The 27,021-nt window shown below is 42.6% G+C and overlaps 1 protein-coding gene across 9 annotated transcripts in view; it reads right to left on the bottom strand.

The window, feature by feature from the left end:
* Positions 1–2,008: 2,008 nt before the first annotated feature.
* The window catches only part of camsap2a (calmodulin regulated spectrin-associated protein family, member 2a), a 76,033-nt gene continuing 51,020 nt past the window's right edge, over positions 2,009–27,021 (bottom strand). For 3 of the 9 annotated variants that reach the window (XM_052526392.1, XM_052526416.1, XM_052526408.1), the window contains 15 exons: positions 25,445–25,477; positions 24,765–24,906; positions 24,053–24,192; positions 18,056–18,144; positions 17,372–17,473; positions 16,143–16,174; positions 15,968–16,037; positions 13,649–15,842; positions 11,086–11,222; positions 10,424–10,641; positions 9,705–9,801; positions 9,295–9,360; positions 8,104–8,219; positions 5,247–5,365; positions 2,009–4,187 (listed from right to left, as the gene is read on the bottom strand). In XM_052526392.1, the coding sequence (XP_052382352.1) occupies positions 3,882–4,187; positions 5,247–5,365; positions 8,104–8,219; positions 9,295–9,360; positions 9,705–9,801; positions 10,424–10,641; positions 11,086–11,222; positions 13,649–15,842; positions 15,968–16,037; positions 16,143–16,174; positions 17,372–17,473; positions 18,056–18,144; positions 24,053–24,192; positions 24,765–24,906; positions 25,445–25,477 (3,861 nt within the window). In that variant the 3' untranslated portion in view covers positions 2,009–3,881. Of the gene's footprint in view, positions 4,188–5,246; positions 5,366–8,103; positions 8,220–9,294; positions 9,361–9,704; positions 9,802–10,423; positions 10,642–11,085; positions 11,223–13,648; positions 15,843–15,967; positions 16,056–16,142; positions 16,175–17,371; positions 17,474–17,948; positions 17,958–18,046; positions 18,145–21,663; positions 22,006–24,052; positions 24,193–24,764; positions 24,907–25,444; positions 25,478–27,021 lie in introns of those variants that run through there. The other 6 variants (XM_052526394.1, XM_052526402.1, XM_052526395.1 and 3 more) reach the window with 6 other exon arrangements.

Here is a 27,021-nt window from a genome sequence, read left to right as displayed (position 1 = left end):
AAAAGATTTCATTGCATATTCCTTGGCTGTGGATGAGAGCACCGACATTTCTGACATTGCCCAGTTGTCAATTTTCATCCGCGGAGTGGACTCCAGCCTAAGCGTGACAGAGGAGTTTTTGGCTTTACGTCCTATGCATGGCACAACTACGGGGCATGATTTGTATGAAGAGGTGTCAAGATGTGTAAATGAGATGGAGCTGCCTTGGGAAAAACTCGTGGGTTTGACAACCGACGGAGCACCTGCGATGTGTGGACACAGGAGCGGACTGGTGGCGAAGATACGGGAAAAGATGCAAGAGGAAAACGCGACAGGTGAGCTGACAGCTTATCATTGTATCATACACCAGGAAGCGTTGTGCGGTAAAGCCTTGAAAATGGAGCATGTAATGAGCATCATCACGCGCACAGTTAACTTTATCAGAGCCAAAGGTTTGAATCATCGCCAGTTCAAGGCATTTCTGACGGAGTTAGAAACGGAGCATGGTGATTTGCCTTATCACACAGAGGTGCGATGGCTAAGCCAGGGAAAGGTGCTTCAAAGATGTTTCGAGCTTCGTGAGGAGATTTGTCTGTTCTTGGACAGCAAAGGGAAAGACACAACACAACTCCGAGACGAAATGTTTCTGTGTGAAATGGCTTTTCTGTGTGACATTACGAGTCATCTGAATGCAATGAACTTGCAGCTGCAGGGTCGGGATCGTGTCATCTCTGATATGTACAGTACAGTGAAGGCATTTAAAACCAAACTGACTCTGTGGGAGACGCAGATGCGGAAAGAAAATTTGAGCCACTTTCCCAGCTGCCAGACCATGAAAGAGAAGCTCTCTACCAGTGCGTTCCCGAGCGCACAGTTGGCTGATAAAATAGGTATGCTTGCCGCTGACTTTCGACGCCGATTTGCTGACTTTGAAGCACAAAAAAGCAGGTTGGAACTGCTCGGTAACCCATTTGCTGTTGACGTGGAAAGCTCACCACCAAACCTCCAAATGGAGTTGATTGACCTCCAATGCAATGATGCACTGAGGGCAAAATATGCGGCAGTGGGTGCTGCGGAGTTCGCCCGTTTCCTCCCGACACAATGCCCCAGCTGCGCATCCAGGCTGCTCAAACGTTGTCTATGTTTGGCAGCACATACCTGTGTGAACAACTGTTTTCTTTGATGAACTTGAACAAAACATCACACAGAAGTCGACTTACTGCTGAACACCTCCACTCAATTCTGAGGATTTCCTCAGCTCAGAGCCTTACCCCGAACATTGATGAACTTGTGGAAAAGATGGGACACCACCAAGTATCACCCTCAACCTCAAACAAGTGAACATTACTGTGCAATCACATATTTAGAGTTTTTACTCAGTTCAAGTTTAAAAGTTAAAGTTTAATATTTGTTTTCACTGCATGTTACTTCTCCTTAAACAAAGTGTTGTTTTTGATTAATAGATTTTTGCACTTTATTTTATTGTATTTCAATCCAATTATATTTTAAAAATATTTCAGTTGAGTGGATGATAGAAAATTGCTATTATTGTTTTTTTCTTTGAAGTAAATTTAGCCCACTTTTGCTAAAATAGAAAATATAGGCTACTGATGGTGCCTTGAATACCGGTTTCTTTCATTTAATGTTCATGTTATGGGGATTTTTATATAAAGGAAATTTGTCTTTTGTGTCTGTTGAAAATTAAAGATTACTGACAGAGCCATAAGAAAATATTGCTTTATTTATCTGATCATATTGGAATATATTTGTTAGGTTTTCAGTAGGTTCAATTAGGTTCACTAGACTATATGCGTCATTTAAAAATTTTTCAATGAACATTCGAACAGTCCGGCCCTCGGCTTGTAGCTAAATTTTTTATTTGGCCCTCCGTCCATTTGACTTTGACACCCCTGATCTAGAGAGTTCTCATCTATATTATTCGTAGCCGTCTATTTACCACCACAGAACGAAGCTGGCACTAAGACCGCTCTCAACCAACTTGATATGACAATTGAGACACACAACACACTTGAGGCCATGCTTCATTTTATTCAATGCAAAAGAAAGAAAACAAACCTACAATGTTCAGCAATATGTTGAATGACACCAGACGGTCTGATAAACAAAATGGAAGCAATGCTTCATCAGGAGGATGGACAGACTAATTTACGGCAACACTGTACAATGTCCACTCATTTATAAATAAATAGCCATTAATCTTGGCCTTAAACGGCCTAATAAGACAACTGTAACAGTAGTCCCATAGCAATATCATTTTCTACAAAATTCTCTTTTGGTAATTCTATAAATATACCCCAATGAAAACCAAACACCAATGTTTGAATCGTATAGGGTGTGGGGAGTACTGTATGTTTGTGATCTCTTCATCCTTTAATCCCCAACCTACACAAGTTGTTGCTCGACGAGGCTACTTTAATAGACAAAAGGAAAATGCTGACGCTGGTGGGAGACAGTAAGAAGCCTCTACCCGTATTGGAGTGACAAACTTTGCCACATTCTGCCTTCAGTCAGCTATTAGAGGAGGGAAAAAAATCTTTGCCTTACAGAACATCAGTCTGGTCTCCATGTGTGCAGTAGATGTGTGGCATCTACCACAACATGTGATACATAATTGTCTTGAAATACTTAAATGCAAATGAAATAAATCAGTATTTTTCTATACCTGATAAGTATGCAAAATAATACAAGCTGTGTGTTAATCTCACTGTCAAGCAGTATCCTATAAACAAACTTTTGACAAGGAATTTGACATTGAGAATTTTAAAAATGATAAAATTCTGAAAACATTTTTGACTGAACTAAAACAGAATCAACAATAATTACTGTTTATGGTATAATACATGTAATCGTACCTAACTAGGGCTGTAGTCCATTTTCATAGTCCAAAATCTAAATCACAATCCTTAAAATAACATTAAATTGTTCTATATCATAAGTTTATATCCATAGTTAAGAAACTTCATTACAGACAGACATAACAGACATTTCACCAAATCTGGTCCATTTTGTGACAATTGAAAGGAGGTAACGTAAAAACATATGTTTATTTTTAGTTCACAAACCTGCTGTGAACACACAGCATTAAGAAAGTACAGTGTGGTTTAAGATGTGTTCTTTAAAACACATGTTTTTTAAATGGAGGGATAAGCTGGGGGGAAAAAAACACTTGGCCTAGTCATGCAATGTATTGGGTGGCTAACACTAGCTGTGTGCTTGTTGGTTTTTTGCTCTTGTTTTTTGGCCCTCAATGTTGTGTGTAGCTTATGCAGCTTGCATTTGAACCTAAAACATGGAAAAAGCATTGTCACCTCAGCATACAGCATACAAAAGTCTCTGAGCTGATTGCACTAGGTTTACAAATCAGCTCATTGCACTGACATACAAAAACAAAACAAGCGTAAGGCCACACATTTGAACAGATCAGCAAAATTCTGTCTATACAGATGAGTAACATTCAGTGCTTCAGTGTGCCAAATAAAACATATGGCATTCATTTCTTTTCTTTTTTGTCTCTCTTTTGGCATATACAAAACCACATACACACACACACACACTTGCTGTAATAAAATGGCTAAAACCAGACAATCTCTTGTACTAAACACATCAGTGATATCCATTTACAACTCTTAACTAAATAGTGTTTTACATTCCAGTTGTGCATATCTTTAACTGAGTCCCCATGTCCAGTTTGGAATTTTAACGGAAAATTAACAGGAATGAAAAGAGATAACAAAACAACACAAACAGAAGTATGCATTCCTCTAACTGGCATTGCAGGTGCTGAATCCTCATGGATATGTACAGTGAAGTGCAAATTGAATGTGGACTGTTCCATTTGAAGGGAAATGGTGGGGGTGGCTGGGAGTGTACAGCAAGTTCCATTAGGGCTTGGCAGGTACCACTTTCTTCGGGGTGGCTGGTTTCTTGGTTTGCCACAGGTGGCCGTGGATCGTGATGGCGTCCACGCTCGCAGACATGGTCTTGGCGGGGATCTGGCTGAACTGCTTCCTGTCTGAATTGTACTTGTAGAGGCCCTCAATCATCTTACGGGTGATGCGATTGGGCCCGATGCCGGTCAGCTTGGTGGCCTCGTCCGTCTCGGGGCAGTACGTGTACAGAGAACGGAATTGGCAACCCCCATCCCGGAACAACACCAAAAAGTTGTTGGCCTCAGATTTCTCCATTTCCTGCAAAAATGGAGCAAATAAATTATCATTGTCCTCATACAGCATAGTAGAAGACAACAGACATGTCTAGCTGTCATCAAGGAAAGGGGTGGCTACTTTGAAGAATCTATATATAAAATATATTTTGATTTGTTTAACACTTTTATGGTTACTACATGATTCCATATGTGTTATTTGATAGTTTTGATGTCCACTATTATTATACAATGTAGAAAATAGTACAAATTAAGAAAAACCCTTGAATGAGTAGGTGTCCAAACCTTTGACTGGTACTCAGTGGTGTTAAGTCATTTTTTGGGGGTATCTGTACTTTACTTTACTATTTATATTTTTGACTACTTTTACTTTTACTCCACTACATTCCTCAAGAAAATAATGTAGTTTTTACTCCATACATTTCCCCTGACACCCAAAAGTACTCGATACATTTTGAATGCTTAACAGGACTGGAAATTGATCAAATTCATGCACTTATCAAGAGAACATCCCTGGTCACCCCTACTGCCCCTGACTATCCATAAAATAAAAAACAAGAAAATGTTGCCATCTGGTTTGCCTAATATAAGGATTTTTAAATTATTTATACTTTTACTTTTGATACTTAAGTATATTTTAAAAATTTTAAATTGACATTTACTTTTGATATTAAGTATCTTTAAAATGAAATACTTTTAGACTTTTACTCAAGTAGTATTTTACTGGGTGACTTTCACTTTTACTTGTCATTTTCTATTACGGTATCTTTACTTTTACTCAAGTATGGTAATTGGGTACTTTTTCCACCACTACTGGTACTGTATATAAATATATTTATAAAAAAATATATGGGGGATTGGAAATGATGCAGCCAATTACAATAATGGAAGCTACAATCTATAAGCAATATTAAAGCTTATCTACACCCCCCAAAAATAAAATGTAAACACATTCCTAGTAAACATCACCATAATCAAATTAATATAATGTTAAGAAATTATTAATCTGAGATGTTATTACATTGTATTGAAGAGCTACCAACACCGTAGAAATAGAATGACTAGATTGTAGAGAACACATTACCTCTAGAATCTTGTTCTTCTGGCCTTCGTTGACCTTGCCTGCCAGGCAGCAGTGGGCCAGTGCGTTCTGAATGATATGCTTGTTCGATTTGGAACTTGGCTCCTTGTACAATTTGGGTCCTGTGCACACAAGGGGAAGATTATCAGTCATTATAGCAACCATTCTATCTGGGGCCTCTGACTTGTCCCAGCAGTTTGTCAATAAATAATTTATAGGCATTATCTTAACATTACTCATCATGTAATCTTAAGACCAAGGGCCCTCTACGTTATCATCATCTCGCTCCTCTGTTTTGTTTGTCTCAAGTCAAAAACATAATAATTAATGCTGACCAATCATGGCATTAGATTCAACATGTTACCCAACCAATGTGCAGTGACAAAAACATAAACTGAAGCTATTAGTGGTACTTCCAACTTTGAAAGGGTCTCTTTGTAAAATGCATCCCCCTGGTGGAAACTAGGCAAATTGCAACAACAGCCTGAACTAAAACAACTCTTCCCCCACCATAAAGCGGCAATATGTAAAAAAATTTGGCGACCGACCAAATTGACATTAAAATGTGAGTTATAGATCTGCCATTCTCATTGAAAGCAAGTCTAATCTGTTCAATGTGCAGCAGTTCTATGATTTCTGTTCTTACTTTCAGTTTTGTACACCAGCTTCAAACAGCTGAAAATACAACATTTTTGGTTTGGTCCACAAACTGAAATTAGAGGAGCTCTTCGAATTTTAGCAACCAGGAAACGGCAGACCAAACGGCAGACCAAACGGCAGACCAATTTCTGCATAGTGCATCTGTAGCTCAGTTGGTAGAGCATGGCGCTTGTAACGCCAGGGTAGTGGGTTCGATTCCCGGGACCACCCATACGTAGAATGTATGCACACATGACTGTAAGTCGCTTTGGATAAAAGCGTCTGCTAAATGGCATATATTATTATTATTATTATTATTATATATTATTATTATATATATTAAGTTTAGCTTTGCATCATTTTACTTTTGGTTTACCACACCAGTTTCAAACAGCTGACAATACAATATGTTTGCTTATTGAAAATATATTTCACATCGGTTTAGATGGTACAATGATACTCTACACTGCTTGTTTTTCCTCACATAAATTGAAATTAGGCGAACATTATAGCATTTTAACAACCAGGTACTGGCAGGGCAATTTCAGGGGGTCTATACTTGCAAACATCAGAGAAGGTTTAAGTTTAAAATGTGCTTCAGCCGATTTAAAATCGTCGACCTAATTGCGTGTGATAAAACGCTACATGTTAGCTGTTCCCATTAGATAACCTGGCACATTTAGCCCTATGCTAACCTGACCAGCTGGCCGTGATTGACCACTTGTTCATAAAATCAAAGACGGTCAAAGATCGTACCTCCAAGAAATGCGAACCATTAAAAGTACTGTAACAGGGGAGATCTTAAGGGTATGATCTTTCACAGTATTCACGATTCATTCAGGATTATCCGTAATCATGGTAGCATCCACATTAATTTAGAAGTGTTTTAGAAACATATTCTAATCTTATTTACAATAAAGGTGACTCCAAAATGACACAATACATGATTTACCATACTGAATAGCATACTAATGGGCACAAGATAATCTGTAACACAACCAAAACTAATTGCAAATGCATCCATCACGTTTGGAGAGTCAAAAGCTCGGTGTAGTCATTCTGTGATAGGAATATGGGACAAAATACTACACTTTTGACTACCTTATTTACAAGAATCTTTAGGGGTGTCAATCATTTAGACGCTTACCTTTTACCATTCATTGTCTTTCAAAAGAGATATTGAATTGTGTTTGGTTGTCAATGCAACCAGGAGCGTTATGCACCCATTATTTTAGAGGCCACATGAAGTACGTATGGATGGATGGGGGGTGGTCCGGAGTGGGGCTGATGTTGGAGAAGGGGGGCTGATGTTGGTGAATTTAGAATTTTTCAAACATCTGAAACAACTTTTCCTTGCAATCTAGAGACATAATATTATGCTTTAAAAAAATGACAAATCTGAGGGGGAACATGCCCTTTCCCCCCCTGATGGGCATGATGCCTCTGAACGTAACCAAATATCAACAAAGAATATAACTAAATATAGACAAACTGGAATTAAATCCAAAGTAAATATGTGGCACAAATGGAACTATGCAAGCAGAAGATACATCTCCTTCAAATCTTGCTATTTGGTTGCGGTGACAACAAAACACATTTCAATATCACTTAATATCATTAAACTTGAAATCAACCAGAGCTTGAAATCCTAGGTCTATTTATTGTCTATTTTTAGTTTAATTCTAGGGTTAATTGAAACAATAGTTGTTGATGACGCTGTAAATGCTATATAGGCCTAAATAGTATAATTAATGATATATGAGTGATAAAGTACGGTCACATTTAGTTTGCTCTGTAAAACCTACCCTTTGGAAGGACTTCAATAGCAACAGTGAATACATTTTGTTTTTAAGTGGAGATCTCTCAACAATCATTCTCACCATAGCACATTGGTAATAGTCAGTGACACATTTTATAGCGAGGCAGGGCTTGATTAAACCCCATTGAGTAACGTGTATTCTGTTGAGTGTGGAATGTACAGTGTCTATTTTGTACACAGCAGTACTGTGTCTAAGACAATTTCCCCTCACGGACATTAAAGTTAATCATATATCCTAGCCTATATAAAAGCAGTTTAGATGAATGAACTGGACCCAAATCAGATATCTTAAAAGCATGAAGTACACTCAGTTAGCAAAGCCAATCATGAATAATTATAATACAGCTAATACTAATGATCCAATAATGTGCCACTGGTGTGTGTAATGAGTTGATCACCCACCGGTGTACTCTGTGTTAGATTTAACAGACGAGGTGGTGGAACCGTTCTCCCAATCGTCCTCCCCATTCCGGCTCCCAGATCGACAAGGGGACAGAAAACCATCTGCAGAATCAGGCCTGACACACACACACACACACACACACACACACACACACACACACACACACACACACACACACACACACACACACACACACACACACACACACACACACACACACACACACACACACAGAGAGACACCAACACAAGCACTTAGGTCACCTCTCTCCACAGGTATTGCCTTTTCAAAGGTCTGCTTTGTTACCACATATAGAATTATGTAAGAACTTCTCGCTTGCCATGGGGAAACTGTACAAGCTATTTGTGTGCACAGTACAAACAGTGTGTACCCAAGTCATTTGAACATCGCTAACAGGGATTGGCTTTGGCTACTGCGGTCCTTTTGCTTATCGAAACCTTAAGTTCAAGTTCTCTAACGGGCTTTTCAAACAGCTGAACCAAACCAAGCTGTACTGAGCTGGCCTGATTACCCATCCACCATAGTTGCTGGAACCATACTGAAAAGGACCACGTGTAAACAAAATATCTGAGCCAGCACAGTTTGGTTTGGGTCGGAACAATAGCGTGAAAAGGGTATATCTTTACTCTCATACGAGCATGGGCAGCAGTGAAGCAATGTGATGCAATCAAGTGTTCTTGAGGGATAGATATTACAAGCACCTATATCACGAAGCATCTTATCTAGGTACACTTAGCATAGGGAAGAGGTTAAGAAGCAGTAGGAATATAGGCAGTGACAATGTGACACAGGGAAACAGAACAATGCTGTTTATTGTTCTGTGTAATGCATTGGGGGAAAATGCATTTACGCAGGGGTTGATGCTGAGATCTCTGTCACATTGAAGGATGTTGGTGGGACCATGAAGCATCACATGGGGTCGTGTTCATTAGACACCAAATGGATAAAAATGTACTAAAACAGGAGGGACTACCTGGACTTTCCAATAAGAAACACATATTTTAGTTTTCTGTTGCAAAATATTTTCCTTTGCGTGTCCTAATGAACAGGACCCTTGACTTGGTATTGGCCCAGTGTCTTAAGAATTCCCATAAGGACTCTCATTCTTATGCTACAGAAGCTGGGACAGTGAGGTGGATTCAGAGTTAAACTACTACACAGGAACTAACCTTCTCCTTCTCAGTTTAGGAGAGCTCAGAAAGAAGCACAGGCTGCCAGAATGTAAGCTAGCACTTCTGACAGTTCCAAAACATTAGTGGTCAAAGAGAGTAGGTAGGAAAAAAGAGTGTAGAGAATACAGAAATGTTAGGTTAAAAGCCGTTGGCTAGAGAGAGGGTTAAAAAGCAGGTCAGAAGTGATAAGTTCAATGAAACAGAGTATGAATAAACATTTTGGGACATTTTTCAAACTTAGGTAGAATTTTCACTTGTCCCATTGACATCAATGCATGACTAAGTGAAAATGAAACTTAAGTCAAAGTTAGGATTCACCCCTTAAAGTAGAATAAATGCTAAGAGGAAATTCAACTAGGAATATGCAGAAATGTGTTTCATATACTGTTAATATAAAGGAATCTCACCTTGGTGTTCTCTTCTCAGAGTGCACACTGTCGCTGTCTCCCAGGTTGAGCGAGGCCAGAGACAAGCTGGAGACTGAAAAAACACGAGGTCGTGAACCTGGATGTGAAACAAGTTTTGCACAAGATGGGACAACACCGTTACACCACGATCACAACACAGTCCGTCCACAGTATTTTGTGCCCACCTTGTCACAGCTATCTGCAGCATCATTTGATGTTTACAAACACACACATATCTCTGTATGGCTCCTTAAATTTGGCAGGATTTTGATTTTGAGTTCACTTTCGTAGTCAAAGAATGACGATGGATGCCATGGAAACCATACAGAGTCCCACATAGCATAATGAGATGTCCTTGCCAGATTATCAGAGATCGATTCAAGCCTCACATTACATTACATTACATTACAAGATCAAATTGGTTGAATTGGTTTGGCAAAGCAGTTAAGAAATCAGGCAGGGTTAGCTACTGAATTGAAAAGAAGTTGCTTTCATAATGAAGCAATTTCTTAATAGTACTAGTTGGCATGCAGATCTCAACCAGAACTAGTACACTCTCTAGTCTACCATAAGAAGCCACACTGAGCTGCAGAGAAACAGTGTTTTATTGCAGATGGCACAAAGCTAGCTGTGGTGCCAGATGGGTGGCACTTGGGCAGACACGTCACACCAACACGACACCGACGGTGAGCCCTGAGAGTGGCTGTCTCCATGGTTACCTGCCACCCTGGTCGGGGTTCTGGGGGAGTCCATGCTGTCCCGGTGGATGGACTTGGGCCGGGCTCTCCTCTGTTTGGAGCCGGCCAGCCGCGGCTTCATCACTGTGTCCATGTCCTCCATGAGCTTGAGCTGCTTCCTCCTCATGTACTCCTGCTTGATGAACTCCCGGCGGGCCTTCTCCTCCTCCTTCCTCACGTGCTCCTCCTCTGCTTTCACTCTGAAAGGAGAAATAGATGATGACCAAGAATCAAGAAATGTAATGTAAAACTATGACCGGGACACAATCATACATAGACAATGGTATGCAATTGATCAAAGTATTTGAATATTGATTGATGCACATTACCAGACAATCAGTAGTAATGTACTTTGATCAATTACATTAGCATTTCATGCTTCTACACCTGCATTGCTTGCTGTTTGGGGTTTTAGGCTGGGTTTCTGTACAGCACTTTGTGACATCAGCTGATGTAAGAAGGGCTTTATAAATACATTTGATTGATTGATTGATGTACTTTGACAAATACAATTTGATTGACTAACGTCAAACAACATGATACTATGTGTGAGGGGCTTTAAAAACAGCTCAAGTGTGAGTCTTTGTATGTGGGTGTGAGTATGTGCATGCTTGTGCATGATTGTAGTGGAAGGGAATACAGACCGTGCCTCCTCTTTCTTCTGCTCTAGCTCCGCCTCCTGCTGCAGCTTCTTCTGCTGCATCTCCTTCTCCCTCCTCAGCCTCTTCTCCACGAGAGCAGCCCTCTTCTGAGCCATGTTGTTCTCCCCCTTACCGTCATCCTGGGGACAGGTACACACAGTCAGTGGTGTTCTTTCATAACCAGTGGTGTACAGTTACAGGAACTCTCAGGACTTCCCTGGTTAATGTGAGATGTTATTTCTTCTGGTACATTTAAAGGGGCAGCTGCACAGACCAAGATTATACCTACCACTCAGGACTTGAAAGCAGTTTTAGTGGAGACTTTTCGCTGAACATGCTAGCACTTTCAATGGAGACTATTAATTGAACATGCTTTTTAGTCTAGGGTAAGAGTAGGCCGCCCTAGGCAGAGGCCCCTTGCTGGGTGTATTTCCTAAGTAATTACAACTAAACTGGGAGTGATGCTCTCTCTAATAGCAATACGCCTCTACTGACGACTATTTCTTACTATGGCACACAAGATCCAATACCATGTGCAAAATCTGATCATTTGATCTGAATGCTGAAAATTGCATGTGAACCTCATCACAACTATCCTACAACGAGCTCAACATCTCTACGAACCCACTTCTCAGCAGCTGCATCTGAATTATTCACAAGCTCCAGTTTCCTGACCTAGATAAAGGCACAGACAACTGTAGCTAGCTAGATACCCTCCCCAGAACAGGAAAGACCAAGTTGTCCTCGGCTTGACCTATTTAAAAAATCATTCATCTCATATTATAAACGGAGTATTTCCTTCCAAAAAACAAAGCACAGGCTTTTTCAATTACATTAGACAATAGTCATTTTTGGCAGCCAAATATCCAGAATCTGACATTTACACACTAATGTAACAGTTATTGTTTTGGAGATAAAAAGGTCATGAACAGTCAAAAAAGTGGTCTCTTGGAACAACTTACACCGGGTTAAGCCGCCTTAAAATTGCTCTACTGAATGAAATATTACCACTACCATGTCTATTTTTATTTACCAAACATAATTCAACATAATCGCAATAGGTTCTTTTTTTCTTCCGATTACAAACTCAAAATGGCTAGAAACAAAGACCTTTTTTCTGAAACTTGTTGTTCTGAGAAATGAAGGCTACTCCATGCGAGAAATTGCCAAGAAACTGAAGATCTCGTTACAACACTGTACTACTCCCTTCCCTGGCTCTAACCAGAATAGAAAGAGGAGTGGGAGGCCCGGTGCACAACTGAGCAAGAGGACAAGTACATTAGTGTCTAGTTTGAGAAACAGACGCCTCAATGTACTCAACTGGCAGCTTCATTAAATAGTACCAGAAAAACATCAACATCAACAGCAACATCAACAGTTCCTCTGTCCAGTGTCTGTGTTATTTTGGCCATCTTAATCTTTTCTTTTTATTGGCCAGTCTGAGATATGGCTTTTTCTTTGCAACTCTGCCTAGAAGACCAGCATCCTGGAGTCGCCTCTTCACTGTTGACGTTAAGACTGGTGTTTGCTGGTACTATTTAATGAAGCTGCCAGTTGATGACTTGTGAGGTGTCTGTTTCTCAAACTAGACACTCTAATGTACTTGTCCTCTTGCTCAGTTGTGCACCGGGGCCTCCCACTCTTTCTATTCTGGTTAGGGCCAGTTTGCACTGTTCTGTGAAGGGTGTAATACACAGCGTTGTACGAGATCTTCAGTTTCTTGGCAATTTCTCGCATGGAATAGCCTTCATTTCGCAGAACAAGAATATACTGACGATTTTCAGAAGAAAGTTCTTTGTTTCTGGCCATTTTGAGCCTGTAATCGAACCCACAAATGCTGATGCTCCAGATACTCAACTAGTCTAAAGAAGGCCAGTTTTATTGCTTATTTAATCGGCACCACAGTTTTCAGCTGTGCTAAAATAATTGCAAAAGTGTTTTCTAATGATCATTTAGCCTTTTAAAATGATAAACTTTGATTATCTAACACAACGTGCCATTGGAACACAGTGATGGTTGCTGATAATGGGCCTATGTAGATATCCTATAAAAAATCTGCTGTTTCCAGCTACAATAATCATTTACCACATTAACAATGTCTACCCTGTATTTCTTATCAATTTGATGTTGTTTTAATGGACAAAAATGTTGCTTTTCTTTAAAAAACAAGGACATTTCTAAGTGACCCCAAACTTTTGAACGGAAGTATAGGTATTTTCAAAGAACCGTCAGTCAAGGTAAGCTCCCCGCCTACTCAGTCTAATAGCTCCCCGCCCACTGTCTTTTCAGACTTCCTGGTAGTTTGACATGAGAGAAAAAGTACTTTTTCGAAAATGGTGAGTATTTATATATCGGGAAGAAATATTATGGGTGATGTTTTAATCACTCAAAATGCTATTTTACATGGGAATCAGAATGATTGTTCGGGATCTTTAAATTGTACAGAACGTTTGCCTCTGGGGATACTCTTGAGCCAAAAGGGTTCTAAATGGACAGAAATATTGTGTCAAAATTAGCTCACAACTATTAGCAAAAAAACTTCTATCATGTATCTTTAACTTCCTACCTTAAAGAAAAAGCCACAGGACATTTTCTCGTCATCACCATAGATCCCCTCCATGTCTCCACTCTCCTCCATGCCTTCTCCCTCAAGAGGCTTGAACACATACAGAGGCACCTCAATCAGGTTGCTTCTTGCCCCGCCAAAGAGGTCTGAGATAAGGGGGGTCTCGGTGGGGGTGACTGTAAAGGTCTCTTTCACTGGCTGGGCCAGCACTTCAGATACAGTCGACACTATTATGGGTTTGAGCTCATCCATTTTCACCTGCTTCTTCTCCTCTACTTCCATCTCCTCATGTTCCTCTGCTTCATCCTTCTTGGCAATCTCTCGGGTCCCTTCTTGTCTTTTCTGCTTGTCTTTGGCTGGGGAGGAGGGAGAAGAGGCACTACCTGCCTCTGTCTCTGGGGATAGCAGCGGTTCAGTGTCCCTGTCCCTATCCTTGTCCTCTGTCTCTGTGGTTTGACCGGCGGGTTTCTCCCCCATGTAGGCAAAGGCCATGGGCTGGAATGGGGAGAACCGGCGCAGGCGGGGGAGGCTGTCCACAGACTGGGGTGCTGTCAGGCAGCGGTTATAGGGGGCCAGCTTGAGCTCGCTGGGGCGCGGCGTGCGGGGGTTCCGTGAGTGAAAGGAGGCAGACTTCCTCTTGATGCTGGTGGGCGAGCGGTGGGCGGAGCAGGGTGAGTCGGCCGGGGAGGGTGAGCCGGAGGAGCGGGTGGAGGCGCGGGTGTATTTCTGTGGCGAGGTCTGGGGAGGGGGGATGACCCAGGCCTGTTGTTGCTTTTGTTCTCTCATAGCCATGATGACCTCCTGTTGTTGGGCCAGGCGCTGCATCTCTGTCTGCAGGAAGCCCAACGAGTGGTTCAGCTTCTCGATGGAGCATGTGTATTCGGCTAGATCCACCTCGCCGGGTCCTTGACCTCCGGCGGGACCTTGACCGCCCTCTTCTCCTCCTCCTCCGGAGGAGGAGGATTTCAGCCAGCGGGCCCCAGAGAGTCCCTGCCCCTGCTCAGCCCCGTCGGGCGTGTCCGCTTTGCTCCTCCCTGTTTTCCTCTCATCTTCCGTTGTCGTCTTCCCCCCTTCCTCCTGTCCTCCTACCCCCGAGGCGCCGTCACCCTTCCTCTTGACCACGTCCAGGAAGATGGAGCGGCCCATCCTCTGGCGGTGGCGAGTGAATGCGGCCTCCACCTTCTTCTTCTGCGCCTCAATGGCTTTTCGCTTCTCCTCCAGGCGCATGCGCAGCTCCACCATCTCTGTCGCCATGGCCTGGGCCGGGTCGCTAGGGAGAGGGGCCTGGGCTGGCCCAGTTGGAGTGTCTTGGGTGAGAGGCGCAATCTGTTGATGCACGGGGCTGTGTTCCGGAGTGGGTGCCCAGGAGACGGACAACGGGAGGCCCAGTTCTGAGCCCTCGGGGGTGGTCTTGAGGGAGCTGCCGCCCCCGCTGCTGCTGCTTCTTCCTCCCGATTCGGGGACACTGAGCTTCCGGAACTTCTGCTCGGCAAAGCTGGTCATCTTGGTGCCGGAGCTGGTGGAGGGAGATTTGGCGTAGCCGGAGCTGCTTGGGCAGGGGCTGGGCGTGTCCATGTCCAGCTCCATGCTCAGAGCTTCCCTCAGCGATGAGTCCTCATCCAGGGTCTCAGCGATGTCCTCGGTCCTCACGTGGATGCCCGTGTCCACCTCCGTAGTGTCTGTGGTGCTCAACGAGTCCAGGTCCCTCTTCTCCGGTCGAGCATTAGGATCCAGGCCAACTTCACCACCTCCTCTGCCCTGGTTTGGACTGTGCAGGAAGAACCCATTTTTGATGCCCTCTGTCAGAGGGCGCTGTGGGGCCTGCCTACCGGTGTTGTGGATTATCTGAAGGGCTTCCTCCATGCTGGGGGTGGCGATGCCATTTCCGTGCCCGTCCAGGTTTGAGCCACCGTTGGGGAACCTCAGTGGGCCTCCAGGGGGTTCAGGCCTGCCAGGCTGTCTGGGCAGATTGGGCCCTGCCAGGTTGTCCAGGTGGCCCTCCTCCTCGATGCCCGTTCCCTGCCCGTTGATGGGCTGGAAGGACAGGTTCCTCTTCATGCCCCGGGGCATCTGTTGAACCTTGAAGCCCTCTGTGCTGGCAGAGCGAGTCATGCTACGGCCGGGGGGAGTGGATGTCTGGGTGGTGTCCTCTTTGTCAAAAGGGATGTCGAAGGATACACCGTAAGGCCCAGACCTGGCAAAAACAAACAGCCAGTCAATCTGTCAAATGCTAATAGAATTGCACTTTTTTGTTGTACCAAACAATAATTGTATTTTGTCTGCTACAAGTCATTAATTGACTTGCTCCATGATAATAACCTTTTCTCCTTGGGCCAAGTTCCTACACAGCCATCCACAAAGGACATTGAGGTTGATCTCTTTATTTCACCTGGATGAGAATATGCATCTCATATTAGATCCATCAATTGTTATTATACTTTAATCTGTTTAATGATCAATTGGTAGAAGCCAAAACTTCTAGTGATCAAGTTACCTGAGTTCCTAGGTCGTGGTTGGAGAGGCAGGCTAGAGGGGGTGAAAAAAATTAAAAATAAAATATTGTCAATCACGAAACGCCTACAAAAGTTAAAACATACAGGTTTCCAGATGACCAAGACATTATCACCTCTGTTGAGAGATTGTGGAACGGGGTCTTTTTTAAAGCTTGGCACCATAGCTTGAGCGCTGTATGTACAGTATGCGCCCACCCCAGTCTACTTAATACATTCCAGATGGGTTTGCTTAACCTCTGATCAGTATCCCAAGCAGATAGCCATGATGCGGCGCACAATTGGCCCAGCGTCGTCTGGGTTAGGGGCGGGTTATGCCGGGCCGGGATGTCCTTGTCCCATCGCACTCTAGTGACTCCTGTGGCAGGCCGGGCGCATGCACGCTTAATTCGTTCGTCAGTTGTACAGTGTTTCCTCCGACACATTGGTGCGGCTGACTTCCACGTTAAGCGAGCAGTGTGTCAAGAAGCAGTGAGGAAGACGCATGGCTCTCGACTTTCGCCTCTCCCGACACCGTATGGGAGTTGCAGCGATTGGACAAGACTGTAACTACCATTTTGGGAGAAAATGGATTACATTTACAAAAATATTAGTAAAAAAAAAAGGTTTTATAGAGATTCAGTTCCAACGAGTCTTGTTCCATATAGACCTGGTCAGATCCAGACCCGGTCCAATTCGGGGGAAGAAGAAGAAAAGTCAATTTTTAAGCTAGCTGATAAAGTGCGAGGGGGAGGAGGTAGAAAGAGCCATTCTTACAATAACAGGGGAGGTTAGCATTTGTTGGGGGTATGGTATTTGTACATCTGTAACTTTCTCACTCATCATTATTCAAAATTAATTTAGGATTACCCGTAATTATGGTAGCATTCACATTCCTGTAGAAGTGTTTAGAAACATAATTCTATTCTTATTTACAATAAAAAGTATTTTACATTGGGCACAAAATCATCTGAAACACAATCAAAACCAACAGCAAATGCATCCAACACATTTGTAGAGTCACAAGCTTGATGTAGTCATTGCATGCTATGAATCTGGAACAAATACTACATTTTTACTACATTAATACACATATAAGTGAATTTGTCCAAATACTTTTGCTCCCCTAAAATATATATGAGTGCATACATTTTCTAATGGGTGCCCCCAGTGTGAAGCGAACATGACGTACCAACTTAGCCAAACAGGACCCCAAATGAATAAGAAATAGTACCTGGGTCGTTCTGGGCTGGGCGGTCTCTCCATGAAGCTCGTCTTGGTGACATTGGAGACGGGAACAGAGGGCATGTTCCTCAACGATGCGAGGGCTGGCTCTAAAAACCAAACACAAACACATTACTTTCATTAAAAGCCCAATAGAGCTGTTTTTATATCAATATCAAATCATTTCTGGGTAACAATTAAGTACCTTACTCGAGTAGATTTCCATTAAAATGGGCAAAAACTGCTTTTCAGCAACAACAACAACAAATATCTTGCTAGGACTGTCTGGGCGTGGTCTGAGTGGGGAGGGGAAAACTGAAAGCTGGCTTTTATTGGCAGAGAGGTTTGGACATCTCGTTGTTATTGGTCTATTAACTCATTTACTGCATTTACTGTGATGTCACCATATAAAGCCAAAACTCCTGCCCATGCAAACCTGCTGATTAGAAGGTCCAGTGTCGATTGTATTTTCAACCAGAAACTATCAGGAAATAACACTGATAAAATTGTTTCACACTTTTACAGTAATAGTTTCATCAGCTGTTGCAGAATATGATATAAAACAGTGGGAAACAATATATTTAGACTGTACTGGGCTTTTAAAACCATGTAGTTGAACAGGAATGATTTAATCTGGATGTCTGAAGTTTGCAAAAATACAAAACAGTTCTGAAGTACAAAAAACTGCTTTCCTTCAGTGTCCAGAACTCTTGGTTGTACAAAGGGGGGCTTAACCACTTCAAACCACCAGAACAGCTCGGCCATGAACACAAGGTAGTTATTCTGGAAAAGACAAAAACAGACAGGATGTGGTGGTAAAGCTAAGTTAATAGAAACAGGACTGCAACATAAATATTACACACCAGGCAAAAGACCACTGCAACATGAACTCTTGTAGAAAAACGTAACTTTTCAAAACTGTCATGCAGTATACCTGAGCTTCCACAAGATGTCTCTGTTAACTTCAAAAAGACAAACTGTCATGCACATCATAAATACTTAGTTGAGATCAGTCAGTTAAATACATTGACATTTTCTTTACGAAAACCTTCATAGACCAAAGAGAACCCAACTGGTTAGAGTAAAGAGTGAGCTAATTTAGTCACTTCGCTTACCTTGTTTATACAGTGTTTCCCCCATCAATTTAATAACCCTCAAAACAGAGGAGCTGTTACACATTTCCCAAGGTGTCACAATATTTTACAGTACACAGCCAGATCCCTTTAGTTAATATATAATTTACATAGTGGTATGTGGTTCTGTTGGTACTTGAATGTGCCTGTGCGTGAAAAGAAAACCATTTGCCTAGTTTCTGCTCTTCTCGAGATGGTCACAGAACCAATGAATAGGGTTGACCCACAAGGACCTGTTTGGCCAGATCGCCTGTACACAAAGAGGGGAAAGCCTTTCTTCCTTTCCCTTGCTATCCTTATAATCGGATTGATACACCATTGCAACTCATGCCCTGGTCAGAAACCATGTCAGAAAGAACAGGAACTGAAATATATTCAAAGAGGTGCTGTCAAAAATATGAATTGATGACACTTACGAATTATGATAAAACACAATCAACGAGTCCCAGAAATGGCATGTGATATATGCCTAGTACACATTTAGATAGATGGGAAAATGAACGATGGCCACATCCTCATGACCAATCATGGTGTGTTATTGTTATTGCTTTGTTACCATCCTCATCCACTGACACGTAGCCTAAAGTCATACTCATTAGCCAAGAAAACACCTCTGTTGCAACAGGAAGTGACTATCTTGACTTGTCCAGTAAGAAATGCTTATTTCCATTTTCAGTTGCAAAATGTTTTGCTACGGTTTGCCCTGATGAACATCACCCAGGGTTCCCCAAAGAGGCGGGCACACACACGTGTTCCGATATGACCTTGAGTATATGCAGTGTTCATCAGGTCAGCAACACAATTTTTAACAAAAGGAACATTCCCTTACTCGGTGCAAAAGCAGTGTGTGTGTGTGTGCATCTACAGTTGAAGTCATAAGTTTACATACACTTAGGTTGGAGTTAGTAAAACTTGTTTTTCAACCACTCCACAAATTTCTTGTTAACAGACTATAGTTTTGGTAGGTCGGTTAGGACATCTACTTTGTGCTTGACACAAATCATTTTTCTGACAATTGTTTACAAACAAATTATTTCACTTTTAATTCACTGTATCACAATTCCAGTGGGGTCAGAAGTTTACATACAGTAAGTTGACTGTGCCTTTAAACAGATTGGAAAATTCCAGAAAATTATGTTATGGCTTTCCGATAGGCTAATTGACATCATTTGAGTCAATTGGAGGTGTACCTGTGGATGTATTTCAAGGCCTACCTTCAAACTCAGTGCCTCTTTGCTTTGACATCATGGGAAAATCAAAAGAAATCAGCCAAGACCTCAGAAAAAAAATTGGAGACCTGCACAAGTCTGGTTCATCCTTGGGAACAATTTCCAAACGCCTCAAGATACTACGTTCATCTGTACAAACAATAGTACACAAGTATAAACACCATGAGACGACATAGCCGTCATACTGCTCAGGAAGGAGACGTGTTCTGTCTCCTAGAGATGAACGTACTTCGGTGTGAAAAGTGTAAATCAATCCCAGAACAACAGCAAAGGACCTTGTGAAGATGCTGGAGGAAACAGGTACAAAAATATCTATATCCACAGTCAAACGAGTCCTATATTGGCATAACCTGAAATGCCGCTCAGCAAGGAAGAAGCCACTGCTCCAAAACCGCCATAAAACAGCCAGACTACGGTTTGCAACTGCACATGGGCACAAAGATTGTACTTTTGGAGAAATGTCCTCTGGTCTGATGAAACAAAAACAGAACTGTTTGGCCATAATTACCATCGTTATGTTTGGAGGGAAAAGGGGGAGGCTTGCAAGCCGAAGAACACCATCCCAACCGTGAAGCATGGGGGTGGCAGCATCATGTTGTGGGGGTGCTTTGCTGCAGGAGGGACTGGTGCACTTTAAAAAATAGATGGCATCATTTAGAACAATTATGTGGATATATTGAAGCAACATCTTGGTCACAAATGGGTCTTCCAAATTGGCAATGCATAGTTCCAAAGTTGTGGCAAAATGGCTTAAGGACAACAAAGTCAAGGTATTGGAGTGGCCATCACAAAGCCCTCACAGACCACAATCCTATAGAAAATGTGTGGGCAGAACTGAAAAAGCGTGTGCAAGCAAGGAGGCCTAGAAACCTGACTCACCAGTTCTGTCAGGAGGAATGGGCCAAAATTCACCCAACTTATTGTGGGAAGCTTGTGGAAGCCTACCTGAAACATTTGACCCAAGTTAAACAATTTTAAAGGCAATGCTACCAAATACAGAGCCACTGGGAATGTGATGAAAGAAATACAAGCTGAAATAAATACTTCTCTCTACTATTATTCTGACATTTCACATTCCCAAATAAAGTGGTGATCCTAACACCTAAAACAGGGAATTTTTACTCTGATTAAATGTCAGGAATTGTGAAAAACTGAGTTTAAATGTATTTGGCTAAGGTGTATGTAAACCTCCGACTTCAACTGTATGTGTGTGAGTGTGTTAGTGTGTGTGTGAGAGATTCACCTCTTCAGCAATATTTACCCTCCGCTGTTTAACAGTATGTCAAGACAGCAGACGCAGCTAACTAGAGGTGACTCCCCAAAGTGACTACACTGCATTTAAAATAATTGGTACCGTGAGCAGTTTTTGGTCATGCAGAGGATAGCTCCCCGAGTTAGCATGCGTGTCCATATCAGACCACAGCCAATAATCTCTGCAATCCAAACAAACAATGGTGCAAAACCAGAGCACAGGAATCATCTTTGCTCATATTCCAGGGTGTTATGTCATAACAGGCATAACATTTGAATGTTTTTATCTGTCATGACAGATAATACAGTAGCCAAAACACTGCCGAACAACCATCCAGCCGGGAACACTGACAAACACAATTATCCAAAGTCAAACTCTGTAGCAACTGAACTACAGTAAAGTGTCATAATAACTATGATCAATAAAATGTCAACCAAGTTCAATCATTCAAAACAACACATAGCTACATCTCAACAGAATCTCCACCACAGCCATCGTTAATCCCAGAACTCCATCTATATAACATACAGTATAGCGAACAATCACAACAACCATTTTTATAGCCTGGTTGCAAATCTGGTAATGTTGTTTTGCCAACCCCTGTCTCACCAACACCAGATTGCAAGACAGCACAAACTGATCTGGTACCAGGCTACAATTTCCATTGCAGTGAGCTACAGTAGCCTACCTCCTCTAGGTCAATTCAGCTGCAGCATGAGTGGGGTCCTCCCAGTCACAGTCTGATAGAGAAACGATAGATAAAAGAGAAAGAGAAATGGTCTCCCCTAGCCCAGATAGCAAAAGCTTGTCTGCTCCCTCCATATGTCTACCTGCTTCCTCTCACATTAGATCGTGAGCGTTATCTCTCCTAACACCACTGCCAGTCAAACATCCATTCTGTTCTGCCCCTGATTTTCTACTGATCTCCAACTCACAACACCGCAACCCTGTCGCCTGATATTACCCCGCCCAGTTGCCAGATTGTCAGATTTTACTGTCACTTACTGTTCTCTGGCGGGTTGCCAGGTTTGGAGATTGCAGCGTGTCACTCCATGTCTGAGATGAGAGCTGATTGGTGCTGAGTGCAAACAAATCTGACGCTAAAGCGTTGGAATGGATAATCTGTTTAGTAGGGACCACACTGGCAACCCCACCCCTTTCAGTGGGTGCCCACACACAGGCTACCATGGGCTATGATGTCATTAATCACTTTACATTAGCCACGGGGCTGATTAGACCAGAGACCTGTGCGTCTGAGGCCATATGCATAGTCTCAGGTCCCCCATGTCCATAAATTATAAGATTTCTCTCTCTCTCTGTGCGTCTCTCTCTGTGTCTCCCTCACTGTGTCTCTCTCTCCGTCTTTTAAATTATTATGAAAGTAAGAGGTTTGGGCTGAGTGAGTGGATGATTTTGTGGTCAAGCTGCACAGAAATAGCAACTAGAAGCTCAAACCCCTAAGAAGAGGTTCAAATGAAGTGCACAGCGACGATCTATAATATATATGGCTTTTGTCAGGGGCTAGTATACAGGTTGTTGTGAAATATAATTATGAGAAGGGACAAGCCTCTCAGACTACAGCAATTTGACTGGAACACTCGTGGGTACACTCAATATGGCGGCCGGTCCACCTATCACAGAACATTGACTTGAATGGGAATGTAATTCTAATAATTATATTTCTACTGTGGCTAGCATAAACTCAATGTCAGTGTCATGATAGATGCAGTAGGACTGATTTGCCTCTTCAGCCCCAGGGCTCTGTTTTACCTGACCCGCAGCCTGAATCATCTCCTTCCTAAGCCTTCTGTGAAGTGACTTATTCAGAATCTGCCAGTGTGTCTGGGGTTGCTTAAAGGACCATGTCAGACACAGCTGATTCCAACTCACTAGTATTCCCCCCTCCCCTTGTGAACTGTGTGCTTTAATAGTTACTAGCAACACTTCTCCACTGAAACGACCAGCACAACAGACAGCTGGGTAGACGCCAATACTCAACACCCAGACAGGGCCAGTGGTACAATGTTGTTTGCAGCACACAAACACACACACAAACTCAGCCCCGACTCACCTTTTCTCCACTATGACACTTTTCTGCCACAAAAAAAGCAACACATACAATTTTTAACCGTTCATCAGTTTTCAGTACAGTACTTGTGAAACCATTAATGTACAAGAATAGAGAAAATGGGGAATGCAGAGATGTTTGTTTCCCACCGGTTTCTATGACTGTCCTAAAACATTGGCAACAACACACGTGACCAACACCCACTATTCACAGCCTGGGAGCCAAGACAAAGACACAAGCCAAGTGTTATGTGTCCATCCTTCCTGTACATAGATACAATACATACCAATATAATAGCTTCCAGAGAAAAATGGAGAGAGAGAGAGAGAGAGAGAGCGAGGAGCGTAGAAGAGAGAGATGAGAGAAAGGTATATAATGAGCGGAAAGGAGGAGAGAGGAAAGCGAGAGAAATAGGGAAGGCAAATACAGACAAAAGAGAGAGGGACAGACATAACAGAGACACATCTCGCACAGACAAACCAGAGCTGTGGTTTGTGAGGACAGGGAGTTTACAGGATCCATTTCAGACAGATCCCATTTTCCACCAGGCTTTCTCCAGCTGTATTACATAATATGAATATACACGAATCACCAACTCTGGCAATGCTGCACACACTGTAGCTGCCAAGCCTTATGCCTAGTTTGACCCATTGTCCTTAGCTCTTGGACTATCTTCCTTCCAAATGTATTATTTTCTTTGCAAAATCTCCTGAAACTTTTGCTGCCCTTTAAAAATGAACAATTCAAACCGAGTTGGCTGAACTCTGTGTGCAGTAACACCTCCACACTACAGAGCTGAGCCAAGCCATGCTGAGCTGTACTGCGCTGGCGTGGTTACACATGCAGTCTAGTTGCTGGAACGGTGCGGGAAAGGACCCAAGTGAAAACAAAATATCCCAGCCAACACTGTACGGTATAGACACAATAGTGTGAAAAGGGTATATATTTGTACCTCAGAGATTCTTTCAAAACACACTTCAAAAGCCATAACTTTGCCTTGTGGACTTACTTTGACTGAAGAGGAGGCGTAGACCATGTCCTCCAGACTGAAGTGGCAGCAGCGGTTGAGGTGCTGCTGACAGAACTCCTGCACCAGCTGCAGGTTGTACAGGCTGTCCACCAGTGACATGCTCTCCTTAAGGCAGATATCTGACAGGGACAGGCCACATGGACACATAATTGGCTAAGTTGGTTAAAGTGGGTCTGAGAGACGAGTGATGCACAAATCTCTTGGAAGTTAATCAGAAAGTGAATATCCGTTAGGAGTAGGGCTTCTGAAGGTATTTGTAAGGTATTTGTCCCTTCTTTGTATGGGATTGACCAATCAGGGATGAGAATACTGGATGTTTTCCAGAAGGTAATCAAGCCGTTTTGATGCGAAAACAGAATCTTATGGAGTGCCTTTAAATCAATCAACACTCTGAATTTGGGGTACTGAGCCTTGTGTGTGTCCATATGAGATCTCATCCACTTCATCAGTGGGTTGATGGTTGATGAGATTAAGGGTGAGTTGAGACTTGATGTTCATCACTAATGGATGGCTCAATCACTCAATCAAGGCTAGCCAGGGGAGAGCCCTTAACACCTTCAGGCTAAGTGATTGAATAACTCCGACAGCTATAGGCCTCTCAAAAAGGTAATGTGTTGATAGGGAACCACAGACACCCCCCCCCCCCATCCCCACGGTCAGAATACAGTTTAGTGCTGTCTAGTTAGTGTACCTTCCAGTTTGACTAGCTGTGGGCAGTAGAAGTGCAGCAGAGTGGCCAGGGCGCAGCCGTCAGTGGTGTCCTTCAACAGGTTGTCCACGGGGGGGATCCAGGGCACCTGCTGTGCCACCGCCTGCTCCTTCCTGTAGCGAGCCTGGAGCACCACAGGGAAGACAGACAGACAGACAGACAATGGGTCTGGGCATGGAGATAGATGGCGCAAGGGAGATTCATACACACACGGACAGACAAAGAAATATACTGGCAGAGGCGGACATGTGGGAATGCAGATTTCCATATCGATGGAGTGCATCTCTCATTGGAGTTGAAGAAGGATGATATTGTATCATGCAGGGACTAACGACACACAAACCATGGGAATACTTAATCGGACCTCAAAACATGACAATGTAATATCGACTTCATAATAGAATAGAACATCACTATGCATCAATCAGATGTTCAGTAACCTCCAAGTAACACAAATGATCTTTTAATGAAATCAAATTCAGGGAAACAGAGTTAACCGCACAAAAAAGCAACACCAATAACTGCAATCACATGCTGACGTTCACTTGTGGAATGATGACATTTACTACGGTGACAGTCACCATGGAGATGGCGGTGAGAGACATTTCACTATGGAAATGGACAGATGGAAGAGGAACATATAAGCTGGTCATCTGACTTACAGGCACTAGTTTCATGTACCATTTGGTCGGAGACTTCGAGAGAGAGAGAGAGAGAGAGAGAGAGAGAGAGAGAGAGAGAGAGAGAGAGAGAGAGAGAGAGAGAGAGAGAGAGAGAGAGAGAGAGAGAGAGAGAGAGAGAGAGAGAGAGAGAGAGAGAGAGAGAGAGAGAGAGAGAGAGAGAGAGAGAGAGAGAGAGAGAGAGAGAGAGAGAGAGAGAGAGAGAGAGAGAGAGAGAGAGAGAGAGAGAGAGAGAGAGAGAGAGAGAGAGAGAGAGAGAGAGAGAGAGAGAGAGAGAGAGAGAGAGATACACATACATGGACAGAGGGGCATAGAGAGAGAAAGAAAGAAACAAACAAACAAGACAAGAAAAGATGAATAATCCAGTCAGCATCGGACTTTGGGTATTTTTTTGCCATGCTGGCTAAAATGTCAAATAGAGGATTCTCTCATGTCAAACAGACATCTTTCCTTGAGACAGCTAGTAGAGTACAGCCGCAGCAGCAACCAGGGGGATTTGAACCAGGGGGATTTGTCATGAATCCTAAATTGTGACTTTTCTCCTAGTTGAAGAAAAACAAACAATGTTTGTGTATTTGTACTGCGTTTGCGTGCTTGCAGTCTGTTTGCCTGAAATGGTGCTGAAATTGCTTTATGCTGCCTTCAGTGACACTGGCCCTTTTTGTGTCTGTTTCCAAAGGTTTGAGACAAGTATTACAGTACATTGGCAATAAGTGTTGACTGAGTTTGTGTCAAGTCTGACATGACATGTTTCTCACACACTTTCAAGGCTACATCAAAGGCGCGTTTTGTAAGAATCACTCCTATTGGGTGGCAAAGGATTTCTTAAACACCAACCGTCAATAGTAGCAAAACAACTAACCTACAGTACATTTTGAATGTTGCAGTTCCAGGTTGATGAAAAGGTCAGATTCTTGCAGTCCCGGCTGATTGAATAGCACTGTTCTTTGAATACTAATGTGAGTCATTCATAGACTGACCTCAAAGGCTCACAATAAGAGATATGTGCCATACTTCGTGAAGTGGACGATTAGAAGGTATAATCTCATTCACAGGCAATCTATTGATCACGCTGATCTTTCATTGCGTTGACTGGAGAATTTATTCAACCACACTACATCCAAGCCGAGGTCTTGAAAAGTCTTTGGTTTGGCCGTGTTACTTGTGAAACACTAACCAGTGTTTAGGTTTCAAACAATTTAGCTACATTTTATGTTTTTTTTTAACAAAGTATACAGAGATCCTTAAGGTTTAGCAAGAACAACTTCTGGTGTCTGAGTGAGTCCAGACAGTGAGAGTAGGATTGCAGCGACACATAGTGGCAGAGCATGAGGACTAGCGATACACCTTTATTCAAAGAGATACAGTTCAAATGGATCAAACCCACAATTGCTGAAATCATAATAACGGCTAGTAGGCATTACTTCACCTCTCCAGGCACAGATGGCCCATAACATACTGCTACCCTTAATTGACACAGCAGAATAAACACAAGCTGAACATTTGGCAGGGGGAGACTGGGGAGTGTGTGTGGGAAGGGGGGTTGGTGGTGGTTATGG

This window comes from Oncorhynchus keta, chromosome 1 (assembly GCF_023373465.1).
Source record: "Oncorhynchus keta strain PuntledgeMale-10-30-2019 chromosome 1, Oket_V2, whole genome shotgun sequence".
Classification (NCBI taxonomy): Eukaryota; Metazoa; Chordata; class Actinopteri; order Salmoniformes; family Salmonidae; genus Oncorhynchus; species Oncorhynchus keta.
Note: the sequence above shows the minus strand (reverse complement) of the source record. Positions and strands in the feature narration are given on the sequence as shown.